Genomic DNA, 24006 nt, shown 5'->3' on the forward strand with positions numbered 1-24006 from the left:
GTATCCTGTCTTAGCCGAAAAGAGCCAATGTGGGTGCAGGTTTTTGTTTTAGCCCAGCACTGAGACACCTGCATCAACTAGTTAACTAATCATGGTCTTCAATGCTTTCCTTGATAAGTAGAATCAGATGTCATAGCGGTAGGCCAAAAGGAATACTTTCATCCACTTTGGCCCTTTTCAATTAAGACAGGATGGCCTTGGTCTAGAGCAGGGGTGTACTAACCTACCCAAAAAGGGCCTTTGTGGGTTCAGGTTTTTGAAGACCATCATTCGTGAATTAATCAGGTGTCGTATATCTGGGCTAAAACTAAAGACTGCTCCCACACTGGCCCTTCTCACAGAAAACTGGCCACCCCTGTAGTAAAGGGGATGGATTAGGGGGGAAATCCCAGCTAGATATGGCACGTACTAAATATCATGCAGAACTAACAGATAAGAAGCATCAGGTGTCAGATTGACTGTGACCCTGCTCTGCTCCAACACTTACCATTAAAATGAGAGTGATGGGGGCAGACACCTGATTGGCTTACTGCTCTGGCTGATAACAATCCCTGTAAGGCTGAGGCATTATTGACAGGCTTTAAGTGCCAAAACCTTTACCCCAGGACACATTCAACACAGTCTCCTGGGTGTGGGTCAGCTCTTAGTGTAGAGAGCCCTTCCCTTAATTTCACATCTTCTGAGAAGTAAACAACTAACAGCTCCACCCCTGCCCTCTGCATGGCTACGGCACCTGCTGTTGAAGTCCATTGAAGTGGTTGAATTATAGGAATGTTAAACTACCACCTGTGGCAGAGTGCCCCCATAAAAGAGCTTTACAGCTGAGGGTTGGCTTCACCCTCTGCTGTTAGCATGGCATGAGGGCATGCCACCAGGGCATCTGAGAGTGGGTGAGCTAGGGGGAAGGGTATGGGGACAATGGGCCCTTACCATCATAGGGCACCTGGATGGAGGGAGGAGAGGGGAGGGTGGCATTTCACTGGAGGCACATGAAGCAGCACAGCTGCCCTGGGCCCCTCTATCTAAACCACACTATCAAAACAGGCCTGGGACAAAGGGGAGGAATGCCTTGTGATCAGAGAGATCCTGCCTGCGATTGCCCTGGAAGACCGCAGAGATAAGGGGGACAAAGGCACTAATGCGCCATGCTGTTTTTTCTTCCAGCCTAAAGACAATATCTTCCAGCTCAACGACTCATTTTACAATAACAACAACCTGAAAAATAACATGTCTCTTTCTGGTGTAATATTTTTTGCTAACCTTTCCATATTACTAAATAAAGGGCACCTCCCTTTGTTTTAAAAAGTCCTCCAGTGGGGCAATTCTTCCTAAAATGCTTACTGTCCAACACATAAACCTATAATTTGCGAAGTCTTTCCTCTGCCTGGTTTGTCTTTGTGTTGTTATAAAGCCACTCGTTCTGTGTTTACTTTGTAAATTCTAAACAGCAGAAAATAGCTCACAACCTGCTGTGTAATGTGCCGGTGTTGTCTGACCAGGGAACAAGGCAAGCTGAGAAGAAAAATAAGCAGCATTTGCATGAAACCAAGAGCGTATTGTTTTTAAACCAAAACAAGGCAGGAGTCTGAAGTGCAGTGTCACTGCACAGTAATAACAGACGACCTGTCCTGTCTCTGGGGGGATCAGAGAGGTGAAGTGCATGGTGCTCAGGGCTGGGAGATAAAAGAGCTGATGGTGCCCACCAGACTGCAGAGCGCTCATCTCACACACCACCCCCCCTCCTCCACCCCCTACCCCCCGCCCCTGTGATCCCTTCCAGGACCTTCTGCACCTGACCGAGCTGGACCTGCAGCAGCTGGGCGTCCACAACCGCATGCACCGCGTCCACATCCTCTCCAGCATCCAGGTTCTGCAGGAGCGCGAGAGACGCCGAGGTCAGTCAACCTCGTCCCACAGAGCTGGCGTCGCCATTCCTGAGAAACCCCGCGCCCCGTTCCGCTGAGTCATATTTCCTTTTGTAAAAATGTGGGAGGAGTAAGAGTAAGGGCCTGTGAGCAACTGTTCTAAAACCTGCGCACCAGCGAGAAACGCGAGGGAGGTTGTCACAGAGCTGCTTCCTCCACACGGCATCAATCAGGAGCATCTAATGACCATCTAATGTCACTTGACATGAAGCAGGGTGACAGTCACAGGGTTTGTGCTGTGACACGGCGGCCTGCTCCGGAGTTTGCGCAAGCAGACGGCGGGGAAAGCGCTCGTGTTTTAACAGCAGAAGCGTCGCCCCCTTTTCAGCCCGGAGAACACATGGCTGACCAAACAGGGGCCTTGCAGCTTTATCTGCAGCACCGTCCAGGCTGTTTTCACAGGCCCGGTCCAGGCCCTGTTTGTCTAGTTCCCAGCCTGCCGCGCACTGTTTGTGTAGGGCAGCTTGCGCCTGACCGCGTGTCCTGCCTGAGAGAGAGGGGCCTTATTAATCTCGCCGGAGGGAAGGGCATTCTGACAGGGCTCTGGTCAAGATCAGGCCCGAGGTGGTATCCCACCCGGCTGTAAACCCCGGTGGCTCAAGGGGTCAAGGAGTAAAAATCCCCATCCACTGCAGCACAACAATCCACTCTAGGCATCTGGGATCACATTCATTGTGATGTAGCTCTTAGGCCCCCTCAGGCACAGCAGAGTTGACCGAGGTTGCTGATGTTTCCATGAGGGTAACTAGCTGGCTGAAGCTTATTGTTTTCAGGTCTCTCTTTGCTGCCACAATTAAAGGCCAACGCAGTCAAAAGAATTCATCGGAAAATAGCAATTAGGCACTGTCCCCTTAATGGGGTATCAGCTGTTAATCATCAAGGGGAAATGCAGGCTGGGTAACGCGTAGGGATTATGGGTACAGAGGAAGACGTTTCAGTTGGCTGGGAACGGAAAAAAGAGACGAGAACATCGCCCTGTTTACTGTAAACACGGATGGTGTGTCATGCGTCGACTTGCTTCCGCCTGCAGCGCGTTGCTACTGCGCCGCGCTCCGGCCCAATCGAATGCGTCGGAAGCCCCTGGGTAGGCGGAGCCCACGTGAGCGTCCAACAGGTGATTACGCCCACTCTAACCAACTGCAGATGACTAGCAGCCATGGCTCGCCCTCAGGCCATAGCCTCCTGTGTGTAATTAGGACTTACGGGAGCGCGCTCGAAGTGGAGAGCAGGCGGGTCGCGGCTTGTCTCTCATGCACGATCAGGTGATTCCCTGCTAGCGTAAGCTAAGGCGCACACAGGTGTGTTTAGGGGCACATTTCTGGGACAGGAATGCTTTCAGGGAAAGAAAATAGATGTTTATGGAAACGTCCATTCCTCAGTATACCTGCCTTCTCATCACATACTCTGGATCCTCGTCATGAAACGTTTTTTGATGATCTGTCCATAATTTGGTTTGCATATCATGCTGACTTTGACCAGCCATGGAGCGCTGTAGGAATTTGCCTAATGAGGATGTATCCAGAATGAAACGTATGTCATTCAAAAAAGTATTTTGGGAAAATAATCTCTAGTAAAGTTGCCTTCTGATTACCTCACAGTATTGCCATCATCATAATGCTTAAAACCGGAAAATGATTCATATTATAAATAGAAATTATGAGGAATGAGGTATGAGGCCTATCTGCAAATAGTGGAAACCTCCATTTTGAGGTTTCTGTGCTGATAGAGTTGAAGATTATAGTCCTTCCAAACCAACAATGCTGAGGATACAGGGTAACCAGAAGATGGTAGACGGATGATCCGAAGGTGGATTCATAAAATGGTTTCATGGTATGTTGTCAATGCCATATGAAACCTCAGTAAAAATATTCTTCATTAGTTTAAAGATAATATTTATCGAAACATTATATAAGAATCTTTGATCTGTATTTTTGCAGATAATCACATTTGTCCATATATTTATTTTGATGTTGTTGTATTTTTTAATGTTGAGAGAAAAAAATAGTCTTTCCACAAATAGGCCATAAAGCTCTGTAAGCATTTTTCATTTCACGGAAAGAGATACTTATATTGATATTTTCTTTGTTTTTCTGTCAGTTCGTCTCCTTACATTTATATTGGCATTCTACTTACGCATTAAATGCAGTTCTCAAACTGCTGGTTTCCTGAGAGCAGGTAACATACTATTAAATGGGAGCCTGGCATGTTGCCTGCACTGCTATTAGGACAGATTGATCATCTGCAGTAGAAAATGACATCCTTTGAAATGCTGACAGTACATTTGACCTAGGTAAGTGCATTTGAAAGACAATGGGATCTAGGGACATATACTGTATGTGCATGAATGAATAGCATTTTAATTCTGCTGTCTTTAATGTCAGGGTCCACTATGGAAACCTGCTTCTGCCACAGGAAAAAAGTAAGCTTAATTGCTACTTCATTTTTTGTAACAGTGACTTTATTTCTTGGAATTCTGACTTTATTTCTCTTTATTGTGTCTTTAGTTTTTTAATAACCCACTGCAGAGGTGACCACTGACTGATTGGTTATATTATTGCAAGAAGTCACAATTGCGAGAAAAAAGTCAGAATTCTGAGAAAAAACGTCTGAATTCCGAGAAATAGAGTTGCAATCGCAAGAAATGTCTTATCTCTGTCCATGAGTCAAATCAAAGCATTGGATTAGTTTCAGAGCTCTACTTTGATTGCGGGACTTGGCTTTGGGAAGGTTTGGAAAATGTCGATGAGTGAAGATAGGCCAGCTTTTCACACCCTTCTCCGTTCCTCTTCACGTCCTTCTGAAATAAAGCTAACAAGCTCTTTGCCACCATTTTATTTTAAAGGGCCTGCGGTGTAAGTTCTTTAAAACAACTTGTGTTCAGCTGAAATTACATATCGAGCAAATTCTGTCTCAGCTCATTATAGTTCCAGATAGACAGTTTTAAACCCTTCTCTCTGGGCTCTGTGTGGCTTCATTAACCAGCTCTTACTGTGTAACAACTGCCACCAGCAGAGCCCCCTGCTATCTCTGCAAACAATACCTAACTGCCATGTCCAAGTGGTGGCCACCAGTGTCCTCTTTTGTGAGCCAATAAGCCACCTAATGCTGTCGCCCATCAATTACTGTTACTGCCCTCTGGAGCTCGTACTGTGCTGCTTTGGTGGCTTTGTAAGGGTCTGTCTTTCGCTTGGTTTCTGCTGATCTCCTCTCCTTCCCCTTTAAATCTTCGTCGGACTTCCCCGTCCATGACAATGTGTTGTAACGTGAGAGGGCAGATGATGTTTGGTAATGCAAGAGCATGCAGATGAGCTGTTATTTGTGCCGTTTCCATGTTCCATCAGTTACCATGGTGAGAAAATTCCAGATTGCGTTCAGCTGAGGCCAGGACTCAAAGATAGCCAGCACCGCGTGAAGGATGGGAGTGGTCAAGTGCGCTTGGTTGTCAGCAGACCAATCTCAGGCAAAGAAAAAAATCTAAATTTAACAAATAAAAAGTGCCCCTCTGAGTAAATATATATGTGCAACTCTGGTGAAGTTGGTTCTGAATAAGGGCCTTATTGATCTACCTGTAAATATGAAGTGGGTTCAAATAATTATTTGCTGAAATGTGCAAATAATCTGAGAAAAATTAGACCAGATTTACCTTTGAATGAACAAGTGCAATAGATTCTCTTAGGGCCTTCAAAAATCCAGTACATCTTCATATACATCCATATTTATTTACAATCTGTAGAAATGAACATACTTGATAATGACTGTGTGCACATTTGTTGAAGTAAAAATGTGGCATGTTTTATGTGTCTATGGGGAAACATAGGCACATAAAACACACAGCATGTTCTTGGCTAAGACTAGAACGCTACATAACCGTGCTACTTCCCTGAATGAAGAAGCCTCGCTGTGCTTGAGGCATAATTGGCAGTTTTGACTCATGGTGATGATTGTCATGGTATCTGCGGGCATTGTGAGTAATAAGCAGAAGATTACAGATCAGAATCCTGAGTCAGTTTGTGGGCGGGACCCTTCCTCAACAATTTCCTGAAAACAACTACCTTCATTTGCCCAGAATACAGTTTTTTTTTTTTTTTTTAAATAAACAATGAGCCCCTGAGTTTCTAAGGCGGGAATCAATTTTCTTTCCAGTTCTCTTATTAAAAATGTGTTTTAAAAATTGGCAGCATCTCTAAATATTGTCTGTGATACACCCTGGTTATTTCACAGTGATGACTCGATTCGATGGAAATGCAGCCACCATGGAGTGCGGTGCGTGTCACCTGTTCTGCTGCTGGGGGGCTCGGGGGGGCTCAGGGGAGGCAGGGTGGGGTTCTTCAGCCGGGCCTTTGCTGGGCCGGACCACAGGTGCCTGGGGGCGCATGGGGGATGAAAGATGAGCAGGGCTTGGGAAGACCTGCTCAGTGTTACTGAGTGACAAGCAGTGGGAGACGAAGGTTTGCCTCTAGAACTTTCCCAACACGGACGCTTGTAACTACGCTGAGTGTTGTATTCACTACCGTAAATCTGATCGAATCTGAATTTTGAAATGTTAAATAATACACATTCAACTGAACAGACTCAGTAGATTGAGTGTGTATTATAACGCGTACTCTGAGCGGTTTTGAAGGTGTTTCACGTTTCATCTCCACATTTATTTTAAAGACGTATTTCATAACGGAGCAGAGCAATGACAGGTGTGCTGTAACTGAAGAAGGTTTGTTGTCAAGGTCCAGGTGTCCCTTCGAAGCCTGCACGCTTCTCCACTGAATTTAATAATCCCATATGCTGAAAAAGTGAAGGCCCTTGAGCTATCTGTGGCCCTCCCAAAGTTAATGTGTCCTGTGACATATTGTGTAATAGTACTGCTGAACAATCAAACACTAAACAAATATTACCTGTCCGCCCAATCCAGGGCCACTAAGCTCACTGCCCAGCCAGGGAATGCACGCAGTTCTGTTTATTTTGATCTTCAGACACTGAAGGGCATGGGAAAGTCAATGCGGCAATGTGGAAACAAATCTTTTAAGATAGCTGCGTTGCTGTTTGCCATTGTGGTGTGTGTATGTGTGTGTGTGTGCGTGTGCGTGTGCGTGTGCGTGTGCGTGTGTGTGTGCCTGTGTGTGCGTGTGTGCGTATGTGTGTGTGTGTGTGTGTGTGTGTGTGTGTGTTGAAGATATTCCTGACAAATGTAGGGTTCTTTGACTGTTTGACTGCAGCCTCAAATAATACAATTCATGTATGTCTGTGTTAATATGTGTTATACTATATACCTATTAATTTATCTGAAAATAGGTCTCTAGCACCGAAGAGCATATAATTAGTGGAAAAATAGTGAATCATTCCTTTTGACTGATTTTTGAAGCAGGAGAGCTTTCTGCAGATTAGAGCTAAAAAGCAGTAATGTTTTTTAACAGTTTCACTTTAAAAGTGTCCAGAAGCCAAGACGAGAGTATGTTTTTACAGCCTGAAACTGTGGGGAGGTTCGGCAAATGCTTTTTTTCCAGGGGTGAAAGAGAAATGTCCTCTGCCCTGGGTGTTTGTCAGGCAACAGGTTGGGCTGACTGCTCAGGGCAGGGGCTGACCCAGAGGCTGAGTCCCCAGTGTCCTGCCCACTTGAGAGGGTGTGTCTTGGAAGTTGTAAATCACTCCCCGCGGGGCCGTGAAGCAGCGCTTGGGTATGTGTGTGTGTGTGTGTGTGTGTGTGTCAGAGAGAGAGAGAGAGGAGGGGGGGAGAGGGAAAGAGAGAGAGCTCTGACTTGTGACGGGAGGAACACCGGCTCTGCTCACTGCAGGAGGTGAGGTGTGGGACACAAAGCCAGCGTCCTGAAGGAGGTGTCACACGCCGCTCTTGCCGTTGCCTGCCCCTGTGAGTCTGTGAGCCGGTCCAGTATGTGTGGAGTTCGGCTGTAGCTCCAAGTGCTTATAAAGTCAAGACGTGGAAAAAAAGGTGGACTGTTGTTTAGAGACGTGTAGACCGGGAAAATAGGTAAGCAGGTCTTGTGCAATAGCTTGTGTTATTAGAAAGGGTTGGAATGTTTGTGATAGACTTGTTACTGCTGGTAAGGGAAACTGAAAGATCGCAATCCGGAGAGGCTTTTCGTACTATGTTCTGGAGGGAGGGCTAGTCTAATTGAATTGTTTCTGACTTATTTTAATTTTGTACATACGAACATGGGTCTGTGTGTGATTTTTAAAGATGTGGCTGTACAAAGATGACTTATTATTGCTGTAAATAGCGCATTCTGTATGCCTTTCTGTTGCTGGAAGTTTGTTGTAGTTGCTTGTTCTTAGTCACAAGGTCATACTGGCGGCAAGGGTAACTTTACCCATCCTCTGTGAGCTGACACAAAGCCGGTCAGTTCTGCGCTGCTTAATGAATGTTCTCAATGGACTCCAGTGATAAAGGACAACGACATTTAGAAGGACGGGAGGGTCAAAGAGAGGATGTGAAACTATAAAAATGTTTTTGCCTCAAAAGGCTCCGCGGTGTCAAAGGGAAAGTTAGGGTCCTTGTATGCACAGACTGAGGGGTGGGTGAGTATGGTGGGGGGTGGGGGTGGGTGACAATGGGTCATCATGTTTGCGGGGAGCGTTGATGAGGACTGGAGTGGCAGACACTGCTGCGGGCTTTAATAACTTTGTGATTAATATGTCACACGCAGCCCAGCCAGCCCCACTGGCTGAATGGAGCACAGCTGGGTGCTCTCCAGTGCAGTGAGGAGGTAGAGAGCCGCTCTCATATTGTTCCTGAGTCCCAACAAAGGAGAGGCTTAGAAAAGTGTCATGTGACAGTTGGGGTTATTGTTCTTTTCATGGGTTTGGAGTGAGCCGGGGGAGACTCCCCCATTGCTATACACTGTGTGTGTGTGTGTGTGTGTGCGTATATGTGTCTGTCTGTCTGTGTGTTTGTGTGCGTGTGTTTGTGTGTGTGCACGCATGTGTTTGTGTGCGTGTATGCATGTGCGTGCATGTGTGTTTATGTGCGTACGTGTGTGTGTGTGTGTGTGTGCGTGCGTGTGTGTGTTTGTGTGTGTGCACGCGCGCGCGTGTGTGTGTGTGTGTGTGTGGAGAGTGCAGCAGGGGAAAAGGCAGCCCGTTTCCTCTGTGTAATTTCTCCAGCTGTTTATTTCTGCTGTTTGGTTTCCTTCTCCTCATTAGGTTTGTAAGTTTGTAAGTGTAATTAGGACCCGGCCCACTCACTTGTGGTTGGGCTGAGTCCTTTTAAGTGCTCTGCGCTTAAAGCACACGGGTTGACAGAAATCAGGATATTAAAGCCTGTTTCCGTGCACCCATTGATTGAAGGTGTCGGCTTCGCGGGTCAGCGTTTATTTTTAAACTTCCTATCTCCGTTGATAAGTCGGGCAGTGCCACAGCGACATGGATCTCTGGCCCTTTTCTCACGATCGCCTCAACCTTAAACTTGAGAAGGGGTGATATGAGCTTTGCATCAAGATCATGCACCCTGTTAACTTGGGAAGCGAGATCTATAGCTGCAGCGCATGTCATAACAGTGATAGCCCCCTTGCAAGATACCGTTGAGCATTCATAATCAGTGTAATTCGCTCACACTCCTCAACCCATTATTAGTGTTGTGGGAAAGCTGGGATCATGCAGCTCAGCTAAGCTGGCTGATGCAGTGCTTTTTTTTTCTTTTCTTTTTTTTTTTTTTTGCAAAGTGCACTTGGAACCCTCAGACTTGGTGAGGCCTTTGTCTGTGCTGTGCAGGTTTGAATTAATTAAACGGGGACTCCATTATACAGCAGATTCCCACAGAGCTGCGTGGGGGATGGCTGTGCAGTAGCACTGTGATAACGTTCTGGAAATGCACTGGGTGTTTTCTTCCCAATGCAGTCCTTTCTTTTTTTCTGAAAGGAAGCTTTCTATATTACATTTTGCATGCAAAATGTCTAGATGATGCTGGCCTTTTTCTAGGTTGCATTGAAAACAGGTCTGTTGCTTCCAACAGTTTGACTTGATCCAGTCATTGTATGTTCTGTTGTGACCATTCCATTTTCTTGATTTTTTTCTAGAAAGTATTTAAGTATTTTGAAATGCAACAATAAGAGTCTGTGGTCATTTCCCTTGATATTAAGACGGGTTCTAATGATATTCCCAAGCTTAAGTAAAAACTGCACAAATGAGTCATATACACTTGTGCTAATATGCCTTGTGTACACATATTATACACATATGATACTGTATGATAATGACTCTCGCACCCCGTGTGTTTGTGTCTGTTGTGAGAGGAATGATGTCAACAGCAGACAGCTGGTACAGTGAGGAAAGACAGAGATGAGAGAGAGAGAGGGAGAGAGAGAAGAGAGCAACAGAACGAGGGGGAGAATGAATGGGAGGGAGATTGAGGGGAGAGCAAGAGAGAGGGGGAGAAAGAGAGGGAGAGAGAGAGAGAGAGGGAGAGGGAGAAAGAGAGAGAGAGAAAGAGAGGGGGAGAAAGAAAGAGAGACAGAGGGGGAGAAAGAAAGAAAGAGAGAGAGAGAGAGGAGAGTTTATGGTAGAGCAGGACAGAGCAGCACAGCTGAGACCTGCTATTATGAATGCTATGCTGACATTAACCCTCGCACCTCCGACGTGCTCCTGCCCATACCACAGGAGGCTAATTATTCAACAGCATTCCTTAACTGCTAGCAGATGTCCCTCACCACGACCACAGCCATGTTTTCTTATGTCATAAACAGTGAGCTCCTCCAGTGACAGCCGAGGGGCTCTTTGCACATTACGAAGCGCTACATTACTTCACGCTATCTGCCAGGAAGCCAGTAAAATGAGAATGGGGATGCACACCAGTGAGGAGTAGCTTGGCATGTTTTTACCCCTTTTCTTTTGTGTTTTCTTCACAGCTATGACTAAGTAGGGTAGGGATTGTGACTAATCCCTTTTCATCTGTCAGACACCGACAGCACGTCTAAATAAATCTTTGAAGGCAGTTTAACCTGCTTCTCATTTTTTTTGAAGCAGGAAATGAAGAGATTACCATAATTGCATTGAATGTGTAATAAACGGTTGCTCACAGTAATGTCTACATTTTCTTTCTTGTTACCTGAAGTACTCTTTTGTCAGAAGTTGACCGAGTATAGTGTGTAGTGTTTTTCCACCTCAAACAGGTGGCTTTGGTATATTGAGTTGGCCAGTAGAAAAGCTTTTATCATCTCACTGTACCCTGAAAATCCCCATGAAATCTCGCTCAATCCACCCAGGATCATTGGCTTTACGCGGTAAATGGGGACCCCAGAGGCAATTTCAAAGACCTTTTCAACTACAGTAACTGTACACTGAGAGTGCCCTTTGCTCTTGCTAAGTAGAATTCTTTCATGTGCTGTAGCACAACCGTGGGTTGAACAGGGACTCTCATTGCAGCGCAGGAGACCGAACCCAGGTCAGGCCTGTGACTGACGGTCAGCAGGGTCGTCAGACGCAGCCTGTTCTATTCTGAGCCGTAATGGCGGCTCGGTGGACGCGACTGCGGCCGTGACTGTGGCTTTTCCGCTGAGGAGCCGGCGGAGACGGGTTTAAACCGGGCGCGTCAGCAGCCACGACGGGGGGAATCCCCGGCCCCGCTGCGCCGCGCTGTCTGCACACTCCGGGGCTTGTGGGCCGCGTCGCTCCTGGGGAGATACGCCGAGCACATCTGCACACCGCTGCGGTCCCCACAGGCTTTGTATCGGGTTGCACAATTTTGGTCAAGGCGGTTTAACCATTGTGGGGGGGATGAGGAGGGGGACATCAAACATGGCCTCCGTTTTCCTTTCCCCGTTAAGGGTAGTTTTACCGCTCTCTGGTTTAACAGCCAAACAAAAAGTGACGCACCGGAGATTGAATTTCACACGGCGGGCTGAAGACAAAGGAGGATGAGAAGGGCACCAGCTCCCCGGCTCTGAGGGCGAGCGAGAGAGGGGCTGGGGCGGCCGAGGCCGGCCGTGTGCGGAGAACAGGCGGGACCGGGTTAACGGGGTCAGCGAGCCCCAACGCTCAGCCGCCGTCTGGGTCAGCGAACTCGATCCGCTGCCGCGTTCAGACTCTTAACCCCCGCCGCTCGGCTCGCGGATCGACCTGATGAGGGCCGCAGCCTCCGCCTCGTTCGCCATTTTGTTTTACCGTGACCGTACCGCGCTCGCTTTTCATCTTAGTCCAGGAGGAGGCTTTCTCTGGGGGTCGTGCGGTGCAAAGACTGGGGGGAAAGAGGGAAACAGGGGAAGCATGTCAGCAGTAAAAGTGCCAAAAGTTTTTTTTTTTTTAAGCTCTTCGTGTTCTTTTGCTTTGAGCGCTGGAGGATTGCATTTTAATTACGTTGGCACCTCGCTTGGTTAACCTCTAACGAGGACGGCGTCGCATGAATCGCGACAGAGATCGGAACGGCTCGTATGTCGTTTCCACGGGTGAGACAGAGGTTTATGTTTCAGGCAGATTAAGATTCCTGAATATAAAGGAGGTTATTAATTATATGTCATGGAGGACGAAGAAAAAAAAAGCGGAAGGTGAGGTAGGCACACAATGAAGAGAGCCAAACAAAAAGGGAGACTTATGACTAATGACCTCTCCATTTCGTTTGACACGATACAAAGGCAATACCTCACAAAGCCGAAAAATAGAGGTCAAATGGATTTCCATTGCTGACTCCATATTACGGTGCGGCAATTTTGAAGTGTGAATTTGGAATGCTGAGGTAAACGTGCAATGAGGGAATCGTGAGAGAGCCCATGTGCCTGGCAGTCAGACGGCTGTGAGCTTGACTGCAGCCTGCAGCCATGCTCAGGCACTGCAGCTTCTCTTTCTATGGTTCCACCTGCGGGGGTGTGAGGGGGTGGGGGGGTCTCAACTCACCAGCAGCCATGACAGATTGCAAAGCTTTTCCTCACCCTCCTCCTCACATGTAACAATCACATTGCACCAACAGAACTGGGGGGTATTTCACAAAGCAGGATTACTGAGTTAGCTGAATAACTGCGCCAAGTGAAACCCAGAACAGCTCTTTTTTACTCCAGCGTCCCAGATTCGGTTTTTACTCAGTGCAGTTACGTGTCCAGTTTACTCGGTAATCCCGCTTTGTGAAACAGGGCCCTGTTCTGTACTCCAGCCACGAGTTTGCAGCTGGGATATGAGCTGAGCTCCTCGAGTCAGCCACTGGCTACTGCCAAACAGCCGACATTGTGTCTCCACGCACTGTTTTCACAACAGAGAGGGAGCACGTACGTGTTAGGTAAGGAGGCCTTTCACGTCGAGTGCGTTGCGTAGTGGTCCAGGCTGACGGCTGCCCGTCCTTGTTTGGCCCCGCAGAGCTGAAGATGATGGCGGAGGGACGGTTTGCCAGCCTGCCCCGGAACATGCACGTGGGGAGGCAGTGCTCCCTGGCCTCCTCCATGGACCTGCTGAGCGCCCGTCCCACCGTGGCCCCGCCGCCCCCCAGCGGCTACCAGAGCGTCTCCATCCACGGCACCCTGCCCCGAAGGAAGAAAGGGGGCGGGGCCGCGCACTCGTGGGACGCGAATGGCCACGCCGGCTCCCTGCCCCACCCCGGCCGGGCCCGCCTGCCCTCCTCGCCCCTCATCCACAACATCGCCGAGGAGCCCCACCCGTTCCACGCTGAGACACTGGGCCAGTCCACTCACAGGTAAGCCTGCTGCCCCAAACTGCACGTTACACTGCACGCAGAGTGCCAGCCCCCATGCCTTATCAACCACGCACTGCATCACTTTCAGCAAAGCACATAGTTATTCACAACATACACACACACACACACACACACACACACGCAGACACATACACCACAATAACATTCCACACACCACAATATACTCAACACACCACATCTCACTTTACACACTGCATTGAACCCCACACTACATTATATCCCCCACACCACTTCAGATCAGCCTACAAACTACATGAAAGTGCTGTTCACACCCCATGTACCAAATCACATTCCACACAATATACTCAATACCCCACATCTTACTGTACTCACTACATTATCCCCCCATCACAATCCGCATGCTACACACGCACACACCCCATCAAGCATGTACTACATTATACTGTATACTCATATGTTTCCCTCCGTAGTTCATAATGCAGGTTATTTTATTATCACACACCACATTACACACCATACATCACATACTTATAATGTACACTGCCCTTTCACATGCCCTCCTGTGAACCAGTCTTCCCTTACTTCCTAACACCTAAAGGCTCAGCTACAGACTAAAGCAGCCAGGTGTGTGGTATAAATGGTTACGCTTTAGTCATCCCTTAGCCATTCACTGCAAAAGAACAGCCCCCTCTGCTGTTACACTCTTATTCAAAACAGAGACAATGTGCCGGGATTCTCAGCCCATCCCTGCTTCAGCTTGAGCAGAACAGCAGGAGATGAATCGGCTGATATCGTACCGCAGAGAGTTTGAGAGTTAGCGCAGGGTTCAATCCCGTAGAAGGTGTTCATTTTGCACGCCACCGTGAGGTTTGCGTTTCGGTGCTCGGCTCTGCCTTGCCGTTACCCTGCAGCGCTTCCTCTAAACGGCACCGTGGCTTCGCTGCCTGGTGGTGCGGTGAGCGGGTCAGCTGCGATCCAACCGCCGCGCGCAGGTTAGCACAGGCCCGCGCCGGCTACCGGATCGCGCTCCGAGTCGCGGCCCTTTCCCCCCAAAGCCGGCAGATGTTACCTGCGCGCCACTGGATCGGAGCCCCCCCCCCCTCCGGTGGACTCTGAAACTGGACACCGTCGTCCTCGCAGGCTCTCAGAGAGCACCGCATCTGCTCTGCGCCGTCCCATCGGCCCAGGTGCCGCGCCTGGAATCCTGGGAACACGCACCCACCTACCTGCCCGACGAAACGCGGCGTCTCCGCGGATTAGCGCTGCGAAGGTGGGCCGGGAGTGAGTCAGCAGCCGGGGAACGCACCGTAGCCGCGTGCTGCTTCGTGTCCTGCCGCAACTCTTGAGATACCGTCGAATAAAATTTAAATGAAGAAGTAGACATTGCGAAGTAGACTTATAACCACAGTATCAATTTCTCAGCACTGGTCACTAGTTGCTTTGATAATGTAGCCAGAGCTTAAAATAAATAAAAAATACTATAATGAAATAAAACTACTCAAAGGCAGAAGAAAAATAGCGAAAAATACACTCAGTCCTCAGTACTCCCAGTCCTCAGTTAATTACAGCCAGCCGTGCTCTGCACAGTTTGTTCTACCTCCACACCCCTGCTCCTTTTATGCGTCCAGCTTAAGCCCCATAATTGCTCGTTTTCATGCATTTCTGGTGTTGACACGCAATGAAAAATCACAGAAATCTGAAAGCAATTGTCCAATGGGGACAATGGATTTGGAGCCCTGTAAGACTGGGGGTCCATCCCATTTAACTGCATAGTAACACAATATTTACCGTCGTTCTTCATAAAATCAGTCCTTTTAAAATCTGGAAACAGCCAGTTTAAAATATCCACAGGGATTCTCACATAAACAAGCAAACAGGACACAAATCATTTCTAATGCTCTTGAATTGTTTTACATGGTTGCTATGCAGACTGCATAGTGCATTTATCATTGAGTTTCTCTATCTTCTAACCACATGAAGGGTTTTGGCTGTTTGGGAGTTGACTGCTGCCAGTACTTGGACAGACCTGCATTCAAGGTCTATGTGTGTGTGTGTGTGTGTGTGTGTGTGTGTATGGAGTCACTGAAGTGTCACTGATGTGATGCATAAACTTCCAAATTTGAAAAAATCACAAGAGTGACGATCACAGACAAAGCACACAGGATAAAGAAAAGAATTGTTTACACTAGAGAATTAACACTGCAGCATAATACTCTGATAGCCATGGGAAACCATCAGACTACAACAAAGGTTCCCAGACCCTCCGATACGTCCGTGTGTAGAGCCATCGGAGAAGCAGCCACTGCAGAGCTTTAGAACACGGTTTGGAGGAATAAAGCTGCTCGCATTAGGGCGTGCGGGTGGATGAGAGAGGATGAGGGTTAGTGTTGGGGGGTGAGGGGTTGTTCAGCTGACTGGAGTACAGGCTTTGACATTTTAAGGTTGGCGAATATTAGGCAATTTTTTTTATTATTTCCACACCGCTAGCTGAAAATAGGGTGGAGTTTGCAAAATGGCAAAAACAACAACGAAAAAAAAAGAGCTCCCAGGATGCACTTTAGAGCTAGCAATGACCTCAGACAAAACTCTGGTTTCCATAACAACCCCCTGTTGAAACTCACGCAGGAGAGGTGCTGCCATTTAGCAGCAGGGGTGTTCTGTCTTCTGAGAGAGAGAGAGAGAGAGAGAGAGAGGGTGAGAAAAAGTGAGAGAGAGAGAGAGAGAGGGTGAGAGAAAGTGAGAGAGAGGAGGGAGACTCTGAAGCGGTGGACCCTGGGGCTCTGCCGTTTCTTCTGGGGATCCCGTGGCAACGACGTTACCATATCGAGTTCGGTCTCAGGTAACTCTAGCAAAGGACACCGGAGAAGAATTGTAAAGGTGAGGTTTTAATGGTCCCAGCTGAATTCTTCTGAGGAACACTCTCTCCTGTCCTTCTCGTGCGGCGCTGGGGTGCCCCTTTGTGTTTGAGGGTTACTCGTTTCCTCTGAGTGCCCTGGGTGTGGTGGGCGGGGTTTTTTGGGGACCGTTGACGCAGTGGAGCAAAGGCTTGTCTGTGGCTGGTGATAAATGTTGGCCGTACGTAGGTGTACAACCGTATCTCTTTTCAGGGTTGTGGTTTGATGTAAGCACCATTGATCACATTTGAACCTCAGCGTGTGTGCGTTCAGTGGTTATCACGTTCCTTGCGTATACAGTGCCAGTCTGTTGGACCTTACCAGGACCTACCAGTGAGGTGCTTGTTCTGTTGTTTTTCTGTAGTTGTTGCTGATGTTGTTGCTCTTTTCTTGGTGAGAAGCATCTCAGAAAATGGTCAGCCTTCAGTGAAGAGAGAGACACAAGAAAATGTTTGTGCACATATATGCTGCGTACATGCAGCCCCTGTATTTTAATAGTGGGCAGGTCACAGCGCAGTGGGTAGAGCGGAAATTCACTGCACATTATTTTGTGAGGTGTTGTCAGCTGGTGCTGTTGTGATGACAGCTGCACTGATTTACTCGCAGGTCTCTTCATGTAAACTCCAGCCTTCAGCGGCTTTGATTTATCCGTGGGTGACAAACGGCTGCCCCCCTCCCCCCCCCCCGTGGTTCGGCCGAACTGAAGGCAGGTGCTGGCCCCCACTCAGCCGATCAAAGAATAGCTGGACCGAGGAAGAGATGTGGAGAAAATTTACGGCCAGGGAGAGAGATAAAAAGAAAGCGGACCTCAGTGTGAAATGAGAGAGCTGGTGGTGAGGAGGAGAGGGGGGTGTAATGGTGCCATGCCTGCCCTCTGTTGGCCCCTCGTGGCTCAGTCCGTTTCCCAGCATGCCCTGGGCGGGCGGTGTGTGAGCTGGGCTAGGTGGCTGCTGGCAGGTGAGACGGAGTCCGGGCGCACGTCACAGGCCTGGATGTTGATGATGTTGAGTCCCTGACACTCCGCTCATCTTGACGTCAGCCCTCCCCCTTTAGCTGAGAACGTTCTGTCTGTGCTCTTCGCCAAGGTTGTCTGCGTTCAGAATGACCGAGATAAACGCTGCGGGCTTGCGGAAACCGAGGGTGCCCGAGAGCGTCCAATCAGGGCAGAGCTGGGTGCCACCTGGTCTGAGTTCTGTGTCATATGGACGTGACGTGCAATGGCCCAAATCAGGAAAACTGATGGCGAGGGTTCCTTTATTTGGTAAACGTGAGATTTTCAATTTAATTACGAAGGGCCTGTTATTGCTAAAAAAAAAATAACTACAGGCCACATGGTGCTACAGGAAATAGCCACCGCAGATTAGCAGAGAGGTGTATGTCTCACTGATGAGAGCTGGTAGTCTGTAAGGAGCTATCGTGAAGAAGGGTCTCATTACACATACACTGAAGGTACAAGCTGTGTTCGCAGTCAACTGAAAACGGTCTAACCAACAGGGGGGTGGGGATTTTTTATTTTATTTTTGCTGTTCGTGCAGATCTGATGTGTAAATAAGCTAATGGAGAGGAAGACCTTCATCAGCCAGACATGTTTTGGTTGGACAGAGGGGCACCCTGGATTTCTGCCTGCAGAGACGGGCCAGCCCAGCTGCTTTTCTCTTTTAATGGCTACCGTTCAGCTCCAGCTGAAACAGCAGGGCAGCTGCACGCGCTGCGCTAAAAAGCTCTCGCGTTCACCCCGCAGCTCGCTGCGGAAAACAAGTACGCTGCCCGACGGAGGGCCAGATGTCCGCGCCGCTGTCTCCTGAGCTGTTTGCGTAAACCGCATCGCGACCGAGGGTCATAACCGCAAGGGCGTAAATCGATGAGGCAGGAATTTGAAGTGGCTGACCATCAATAACAGTGTCGAAAGGATGAACGGTCCTTAGTGTCACTAAGTTCACTGCAAGTGGGTAGCGAAGTGAAGACTTCCCATGAAGACTCCCCCTACTGTCTCACATCTGCAAGGTGACAGAACCCCTGCTCGCCCCCCCCGCCCCCCCCCCCAAAAAAACCCCTGAAGACTTCCTCTTGACCGGCGGTTCATTTGCGTGCCAAGAGCTCGGTTCTCACAGTGCCTCAAAGAGAGCGAGAGTCACTGTATGGATATCCAATTATACAGAGGGTGGCTTTCGTGACCCGCAGTGTCCTGGCTCTTCCCTTCTAATTGAGAGGCTTTCTGAAACCTCTGTGGTTTAGCATGCCACAAATTCATTTTTAAGAACACAATGCGACTGTGGCTTAGCCTTGCACACACAGGCCCGGCACAGAAAAAGACCTGTCGCTGAGCCGTTCTCCATTCTTCTTCTGTGAGCGGCGCTCGCTGTTCGGGTTTTCGAACGTCTCGGAAAGATGGCGGCGGCGGGGGGGGGGTCCGAGATCGTCTCCCCGCCCGTTACGGGGAGACCCGCGGTGGGGGGGGGTTGGGGGGGGAGGAGGGACAGTGGCGAGCGCGTCCCGTGCGTAACGCCAACCGCGCCGCGACCGCGTCGGCTCTCTCTCCCCCCTTTGAGCCGTTTTGGGCGATGGGCCGGAACAGGCTCTGTTCTCCGAGGGCGTGACACCCAACCACACACAAGCCCCGGCGGGAATAAAGGCAGGTTTCTGTGTAAGCCGAGATGAAAGGGCCGGGAGGCCGGGCCCTCCTCGCCGCACGCAGACGCGCTTTTCCGGGGGGAGCTAAATGCAGACGGAGCTGAGCTGAGCGGCGTAGCGCGGCGCGGACTCCTCGCAGAACGCGGCAGGCTCCCGTCTTTCACTCCGCTCTCCTGCTCCTCTCCGCCATGTTTCCTGCGTTCTCCGCTCCTGGTGTTTTTCTCTTCTTCTTTTTTTTGTCACGCTGAAAATGCGCTCGCAGAAAATAACTGAAAAACAGCGGTTCCTGTAATTAGGTGAGTTATTTTTTTACAATCTAAATTGTAATCTAAGTTCTCCCAAGGGAAAGCGTTTTCTTTTTCACTCTTACGTGTTGTATTTGACTCTTGTGCGTTTGGGATTGAAAGTAGAAGTAGCCTGTCATTTAAAGTTCTTTTTTCCCTGGACGTTTGCGTACAGTTTGCTGTTCTTATTTTGTGTGGGGGGTTTCCCCCCCCCCCTCCTGATCCCTATGGGAAATCTTGTGTAAGACTCTCGGAATTAATTTTACTCCTGACTGTAATCCCCGTGCATTCAGAATATTTGGATTTAACTCCGCATAAACACAACTTTAAAGAGGAGAAAGGTTGAAAGAGGACGAAGACAATACAGAACTGAAATAAACCTGAATGGCTGCCCCTGCTCTGCGCCAGTCATCTTTGAAGGGTCGCCTCCTTCTGTCTATCAGAAGGTCCTGTCTTTAAGGTGAATTTGTACAAATAGGAAAGCGGTACCCTGGAGCACAGTCCTGTCCCCATACACGTCGTCCTCAGCCGCTCTCTCTCTCTCTCTCTCTCTCTCTCTCTCTCGTGCAGTTAAGTGGCAGATGTGGCAGATTTGACTGCTTTGCGAGATGGACTCATACCGCCCTGTGAATTAGGTGGTGCTGTTTGAAGCGGGGGGAAACGAGGGCCTGTGACTGGCAGCAGAGACAGGGGCTGGCTCTCTCTCTCCTCAGTCCGGCAGAGGGGCAGCTCAGCTGGAGCTGTGAGACAGAGGGCCTGTGAACCACTGTGTCTGTGTGTGTGTGTGTGTGTGTGTGTGTGCCTGTGCCTATTGCACTAAAGGGAGCTCTCTCTCTCTGTCTCTCTCTATCCAGCAGGGACCAGGGCAGTATGGATCCCACCATGGAGTATGTCAAGGTAAGCGCTGCTTCGGAATTCTCCGTATGTGTACAAGATTTTGCATTCAAAAGATGGTGCTTTTGTACTGTGTCTGTCTTGTTTGGCTTTTAAAAGAAGGTGAAAAACAAGTGGAGTGGATTTTTAAAGAAATCACGTTTGCCTCAGCTGCAACATGCAAAGTGCTTTGAGTGTTGTCAGATCTTTCATGAGTAAATCCGTAGGATGTAGGTAGAAGAATAGGCTGGCTGCTTATAAAGGGATATGCTTTTTCTGTTGAAATGAACACAATGCTAATATTCCTTGGTAATATAATACTATTGAATGCTTTCAATGTTTTGTAGGTGCAGGGTCACAGAAGTAGGACAGGGAGGCTCAAAACACCGTGTGCTCTCTCTTTGGGAACACTGATTACCAAGCTTTAGATTTCACATGGAGGAAATTGTCTTGGTATTTGTTTGTCTAAGTGGTTGATGGGATAGGCAGAAAAATGTATAAATGTATGAAATACAACTAGTCCCTGTGGTCATCGATATCAGGATCCTTATCTTATGTTCCCACTCCTGCTGCATGTGTATTGAAGTTGGCGCTTGCATGTTTAAAGGTGAATGTAGTGAATCTTTCAGAATGCGTGTGGCTGTGTGTGTGTTTGGGTCTCACAAGCTTTACTGTGGATTATGCTTCTGACTGGTGGATTAAATATTTGTCCAATCGGATTCATGACACAATGTTCTTGCTTCATTCATCAGCTATCTTTTTATCGAGTTCTCCTTTTCAGTGTACATTCAATTCAAAGTGACAGAGATATGAGAGAATGAGAGAGAGAGAGTTGTTTAAAGAAGTGTAGTGAGATATGATCTCCATAAGCATTATTACTCAACAACAGGAAAACAGTAGGCAGGGTACAGAAGATAGTGATCAGTTTCTCCCTGTTAGTTCTATGCCCCAGAGCACACCATGCACATTCTCAGTTTCACAACAGCTGATTGCCATTGCAAACATTGTGAAAGATCTTACAGAGCCTGGGCACCTAAACATAAATGGTCTTTATTATGGAATTTTAAGAACATTTGAATTTAAGTCTTACTCATTATGAATTCTTCCAATGGATATACTCCAGTGTAATTCAGATGGCTCAGTTTGGGTAGCATATATTCTATGTTTTTGTGTTTTCAGGAGGGGTACAGTAACCTGATATAATATGGGCTCCACCTCAATGTAGGTAACAACTTTACAGTGATAGGTGAAATACTGAACTGTCATTTTGAAAGGTGTACGTACGTGTGACAAATCAAAACGATCTAATTTCGCAAGCAGCTGGAAGGAAAATGGCCTGAGGAAAATGGCGTAAATGTTGCCAGAATCTAATTTCGCATAGACCGTCCCTGGCGCAGATGTGAGCTTGGGGGGGCCTGTCTTTTTTGGCATTGGCTGGAGCCCGACGTGTGTGCCGTGGCCCTGCCAGGTCCTGTGAGCGATGGCCGTTTCCAGTGTGTTCTCTCGCCACACCGTGACCTCTCTCAGCCAGCCGAGAGCCCGGCCGCCAGCTCGCCCTCCTGGCTCAAGCGCTTTTCGCGCCTCCGTGCGAAAAGCAAACTGTGCCGGGGGTGACCTCACGGGGGGGGGGGGGGCTCTTGCACGCCGTGCCCAATGACTGCCTGTTGACAGTGTACACAGGTCACAGTGCGCCTCTCATCAGACAGGAAGGCCAATGTGATGAGGTCGTGTCCTGCTCCCCACGCACCGGGGATTCTGTGTCCAGCTCTGAGAGCAATGCCTGTATTTAGATTAAGGGTAATTACACTGATTAGTAATTACTAATTGTATAACTGCGCGTATTATTCCACAGATTAGTTGTTATTCTTTAATGATTACACAATGATTACCACATCCAGCTGACTAATGGTCACCTGCCACGGTTATTTCAATTACAGTTAAAAGTACGAGCCTTGTCTCAATGCTCTGTGTGCCTTGTCCATGGCAAAGATACAAACTAAAATGAAAGCTATTCTCCTGAGTCACCTTGGGAGTGAACGCAGCAGACCAAACAGTACAGCTAGCAGTGGCAGCTGCCAGAGCTGTTTAGTCACGGAGCGCTGGAGAGACACTGATCTCGCAGACGGGGATCTGCCGGGGGTGAAGGGGGGTCAGCGATACGGTGAGGCCTGGCACCGCTGCAACGTGCCAGCTTCACCCAATCACAGCGCACGGGCGGATCAGGTGGGGGCTGCAAGGTCAGGTGACTCTCAGAACACTGCACCATACGGGGCCTCCCTGTACCCCCTCCCGCCTCGGTCAACCCAGGGCGAGTGTCACCTCTTGTGGTTTGTGGGGACAGGCGTGCGGTGTAGCGCTCCCCTCAGTCACTCTCACCGGTAGCTACCGAGGCTGAAAAGGCCAATCCCGTCCCTCCCTCTGTCTGTGTTTTCAGCCACAGCAAAAAATAGGGTTTCCATGTGGGAAAATCCCAGATGACATGGCTGCGGAGGACCGGGATGACCTGCATTCGTACGCCCCTCCCTCCCCCCCCCCCCCCCCAGTGCTGCTGGGTACACCTGCTGTGGCACACGTTGAAAGGCCAGTCGCACCTCCGCAGCTGAGCAGCCTTTCAAAGGCCTTTGTGCGCGATGCGTAAGTCCATAATGAGCCGTCCGGGCCTGTTTGTTTTTCCCCCGCCCGCCGAATTGAAGCGGCCATTGAAGTTGATGAGTGGTTGCTGTGCGTTTTTAACGGAAGCTAGAGGACTGGGGGGGGGGGGGCGGGGGCTGCGCATCAAAGGGCTGCCAGGCTGCGGCGATTTCCTGTGGGCAGGTGACGCGTGGCGGTAAACCGAGCCAATCAGGGCGAGGCCTGTGGGCGCTGTCCCACCGTGAAGCATTGATTCATCCGTAGTTAAGCGCGCTAAAGCTTTTGGGTGGAACGGCTCATTTACCCGGTGAAACCGGCTGATGTTATTCGCTGCGGGACTGAGCCATGACCGCGCTTCGGCTCTGCGCCGTCGGCCTGGACGCGTCGCGTGTCTGAGACCAGTTGTGTTGAGTAATCGGGAACGGCCATTACCGGTGGAGCAGATCTGGAAGGCGGGACCGTGGAAATGGCTCGAGGAGGACTCAGCGCCTAAAAATACCGGTCCGATAAGGGCGGAAACCCAGCTCTCCCCTCTGGGGAGGCTTTCACACCCTACTCTTTGTGAAAACATTGAATTTCCCCCTACTGATTTCCCCCTCCGGAGGCCGTTTGCGAGTTAGTCAGAGCCACAGAGTTGTCTCAGTGAATCGTGGATGGAGTCGTCAGCATGGCATGGCTGTGTCATGAGCACTGCTCCCAGCCCGTGTACCTGTTTCTCCATGCTGTGAGATGTGAAAAATGGCGCTCTGGGGAAGGGGAATTATGTGCTGCAGCAGTGGAGGCTGGTGAGAAGAAAACAGCTGTCCTGTGGACTGTCCTGCTAGCATGCTTACGATTTCTGTGAAGGGAGAGTCGGTCCCTGTGGAACAAGTCTTTTACGTAGCTCTCTCTCCCTTTCCCTCTTTTCTTCTCCCTCTCCCTCTCATCCTCGTGGTGAACGCCCTGTGGCCCGCTGCACAGTAAGCGGCTAACTGGTCTTGAAAGGGGTTTTAAAGAAACAATGGCTCTCTGTCCAGGCTGTGAGATCTCCAGCCCTCTCGCTGGACCCGGATAATGGCCCCTTTGGCTGCCCGTGCGGGCCGCGCCGAGGGGGCTGGAATACATGGGCTTTTGTGACAGGCGGGATGAGGACGGCTTTAAAGGGGCCTGAGAGAAGACTGTGAGGA

At 49.2% G+C, this 24006-nt stretch overlaps 1 protein-coding gene across 4 annotated transcripts in view; it reads left to right on the top strand.

Moving 5' to 3' along the window:
- The window catches only part of bcar3 (BCAR3 adaptor protein, NSP family member), a 62100-nt gene that overhangs the window by 14848 nt on the left and 23246 nt on the right, over window positions 1-24006 (top strand). Inside the window, exons 3-5 of one of the 4 annotated variants that reach the window (XM_064333337.1) lie at window positions 1781-1895; window positions 13212-13545; window positions 20191-20233. In XM_064333337.1, the coding sequence (XP_064189407.1) occupies window positions 1781-1895; window positions 13212-13545; window positions 20191-20233 (492 nt within the window). Of the gene's footprint in view, window positions 1-1780; window positions 1896-7634; window positions 7906-13211; window positions 13546-19107; window positions 19349-20190; window positions 20234-24006 lie in introns of those variants that run through there. The other 3 variants (XM_064333336.1, XM_064333338.1, XM_064333340.1) reach the window with 3 other exon arrangements.

This window comes from Anguilla rostrata, chromosome 4 (assembly GCF_018555375.3).
Source record: "Anguilla rostrata isolate EN2019 chromosome 4, ASM1855537v3, whole genome shotgun sequence".
NCBI lineage: Eukaryota > Metazoa > Chordata > Actinopteri > Anguilliformes > Anguillidae > Anguilla > Anguilla rostrata.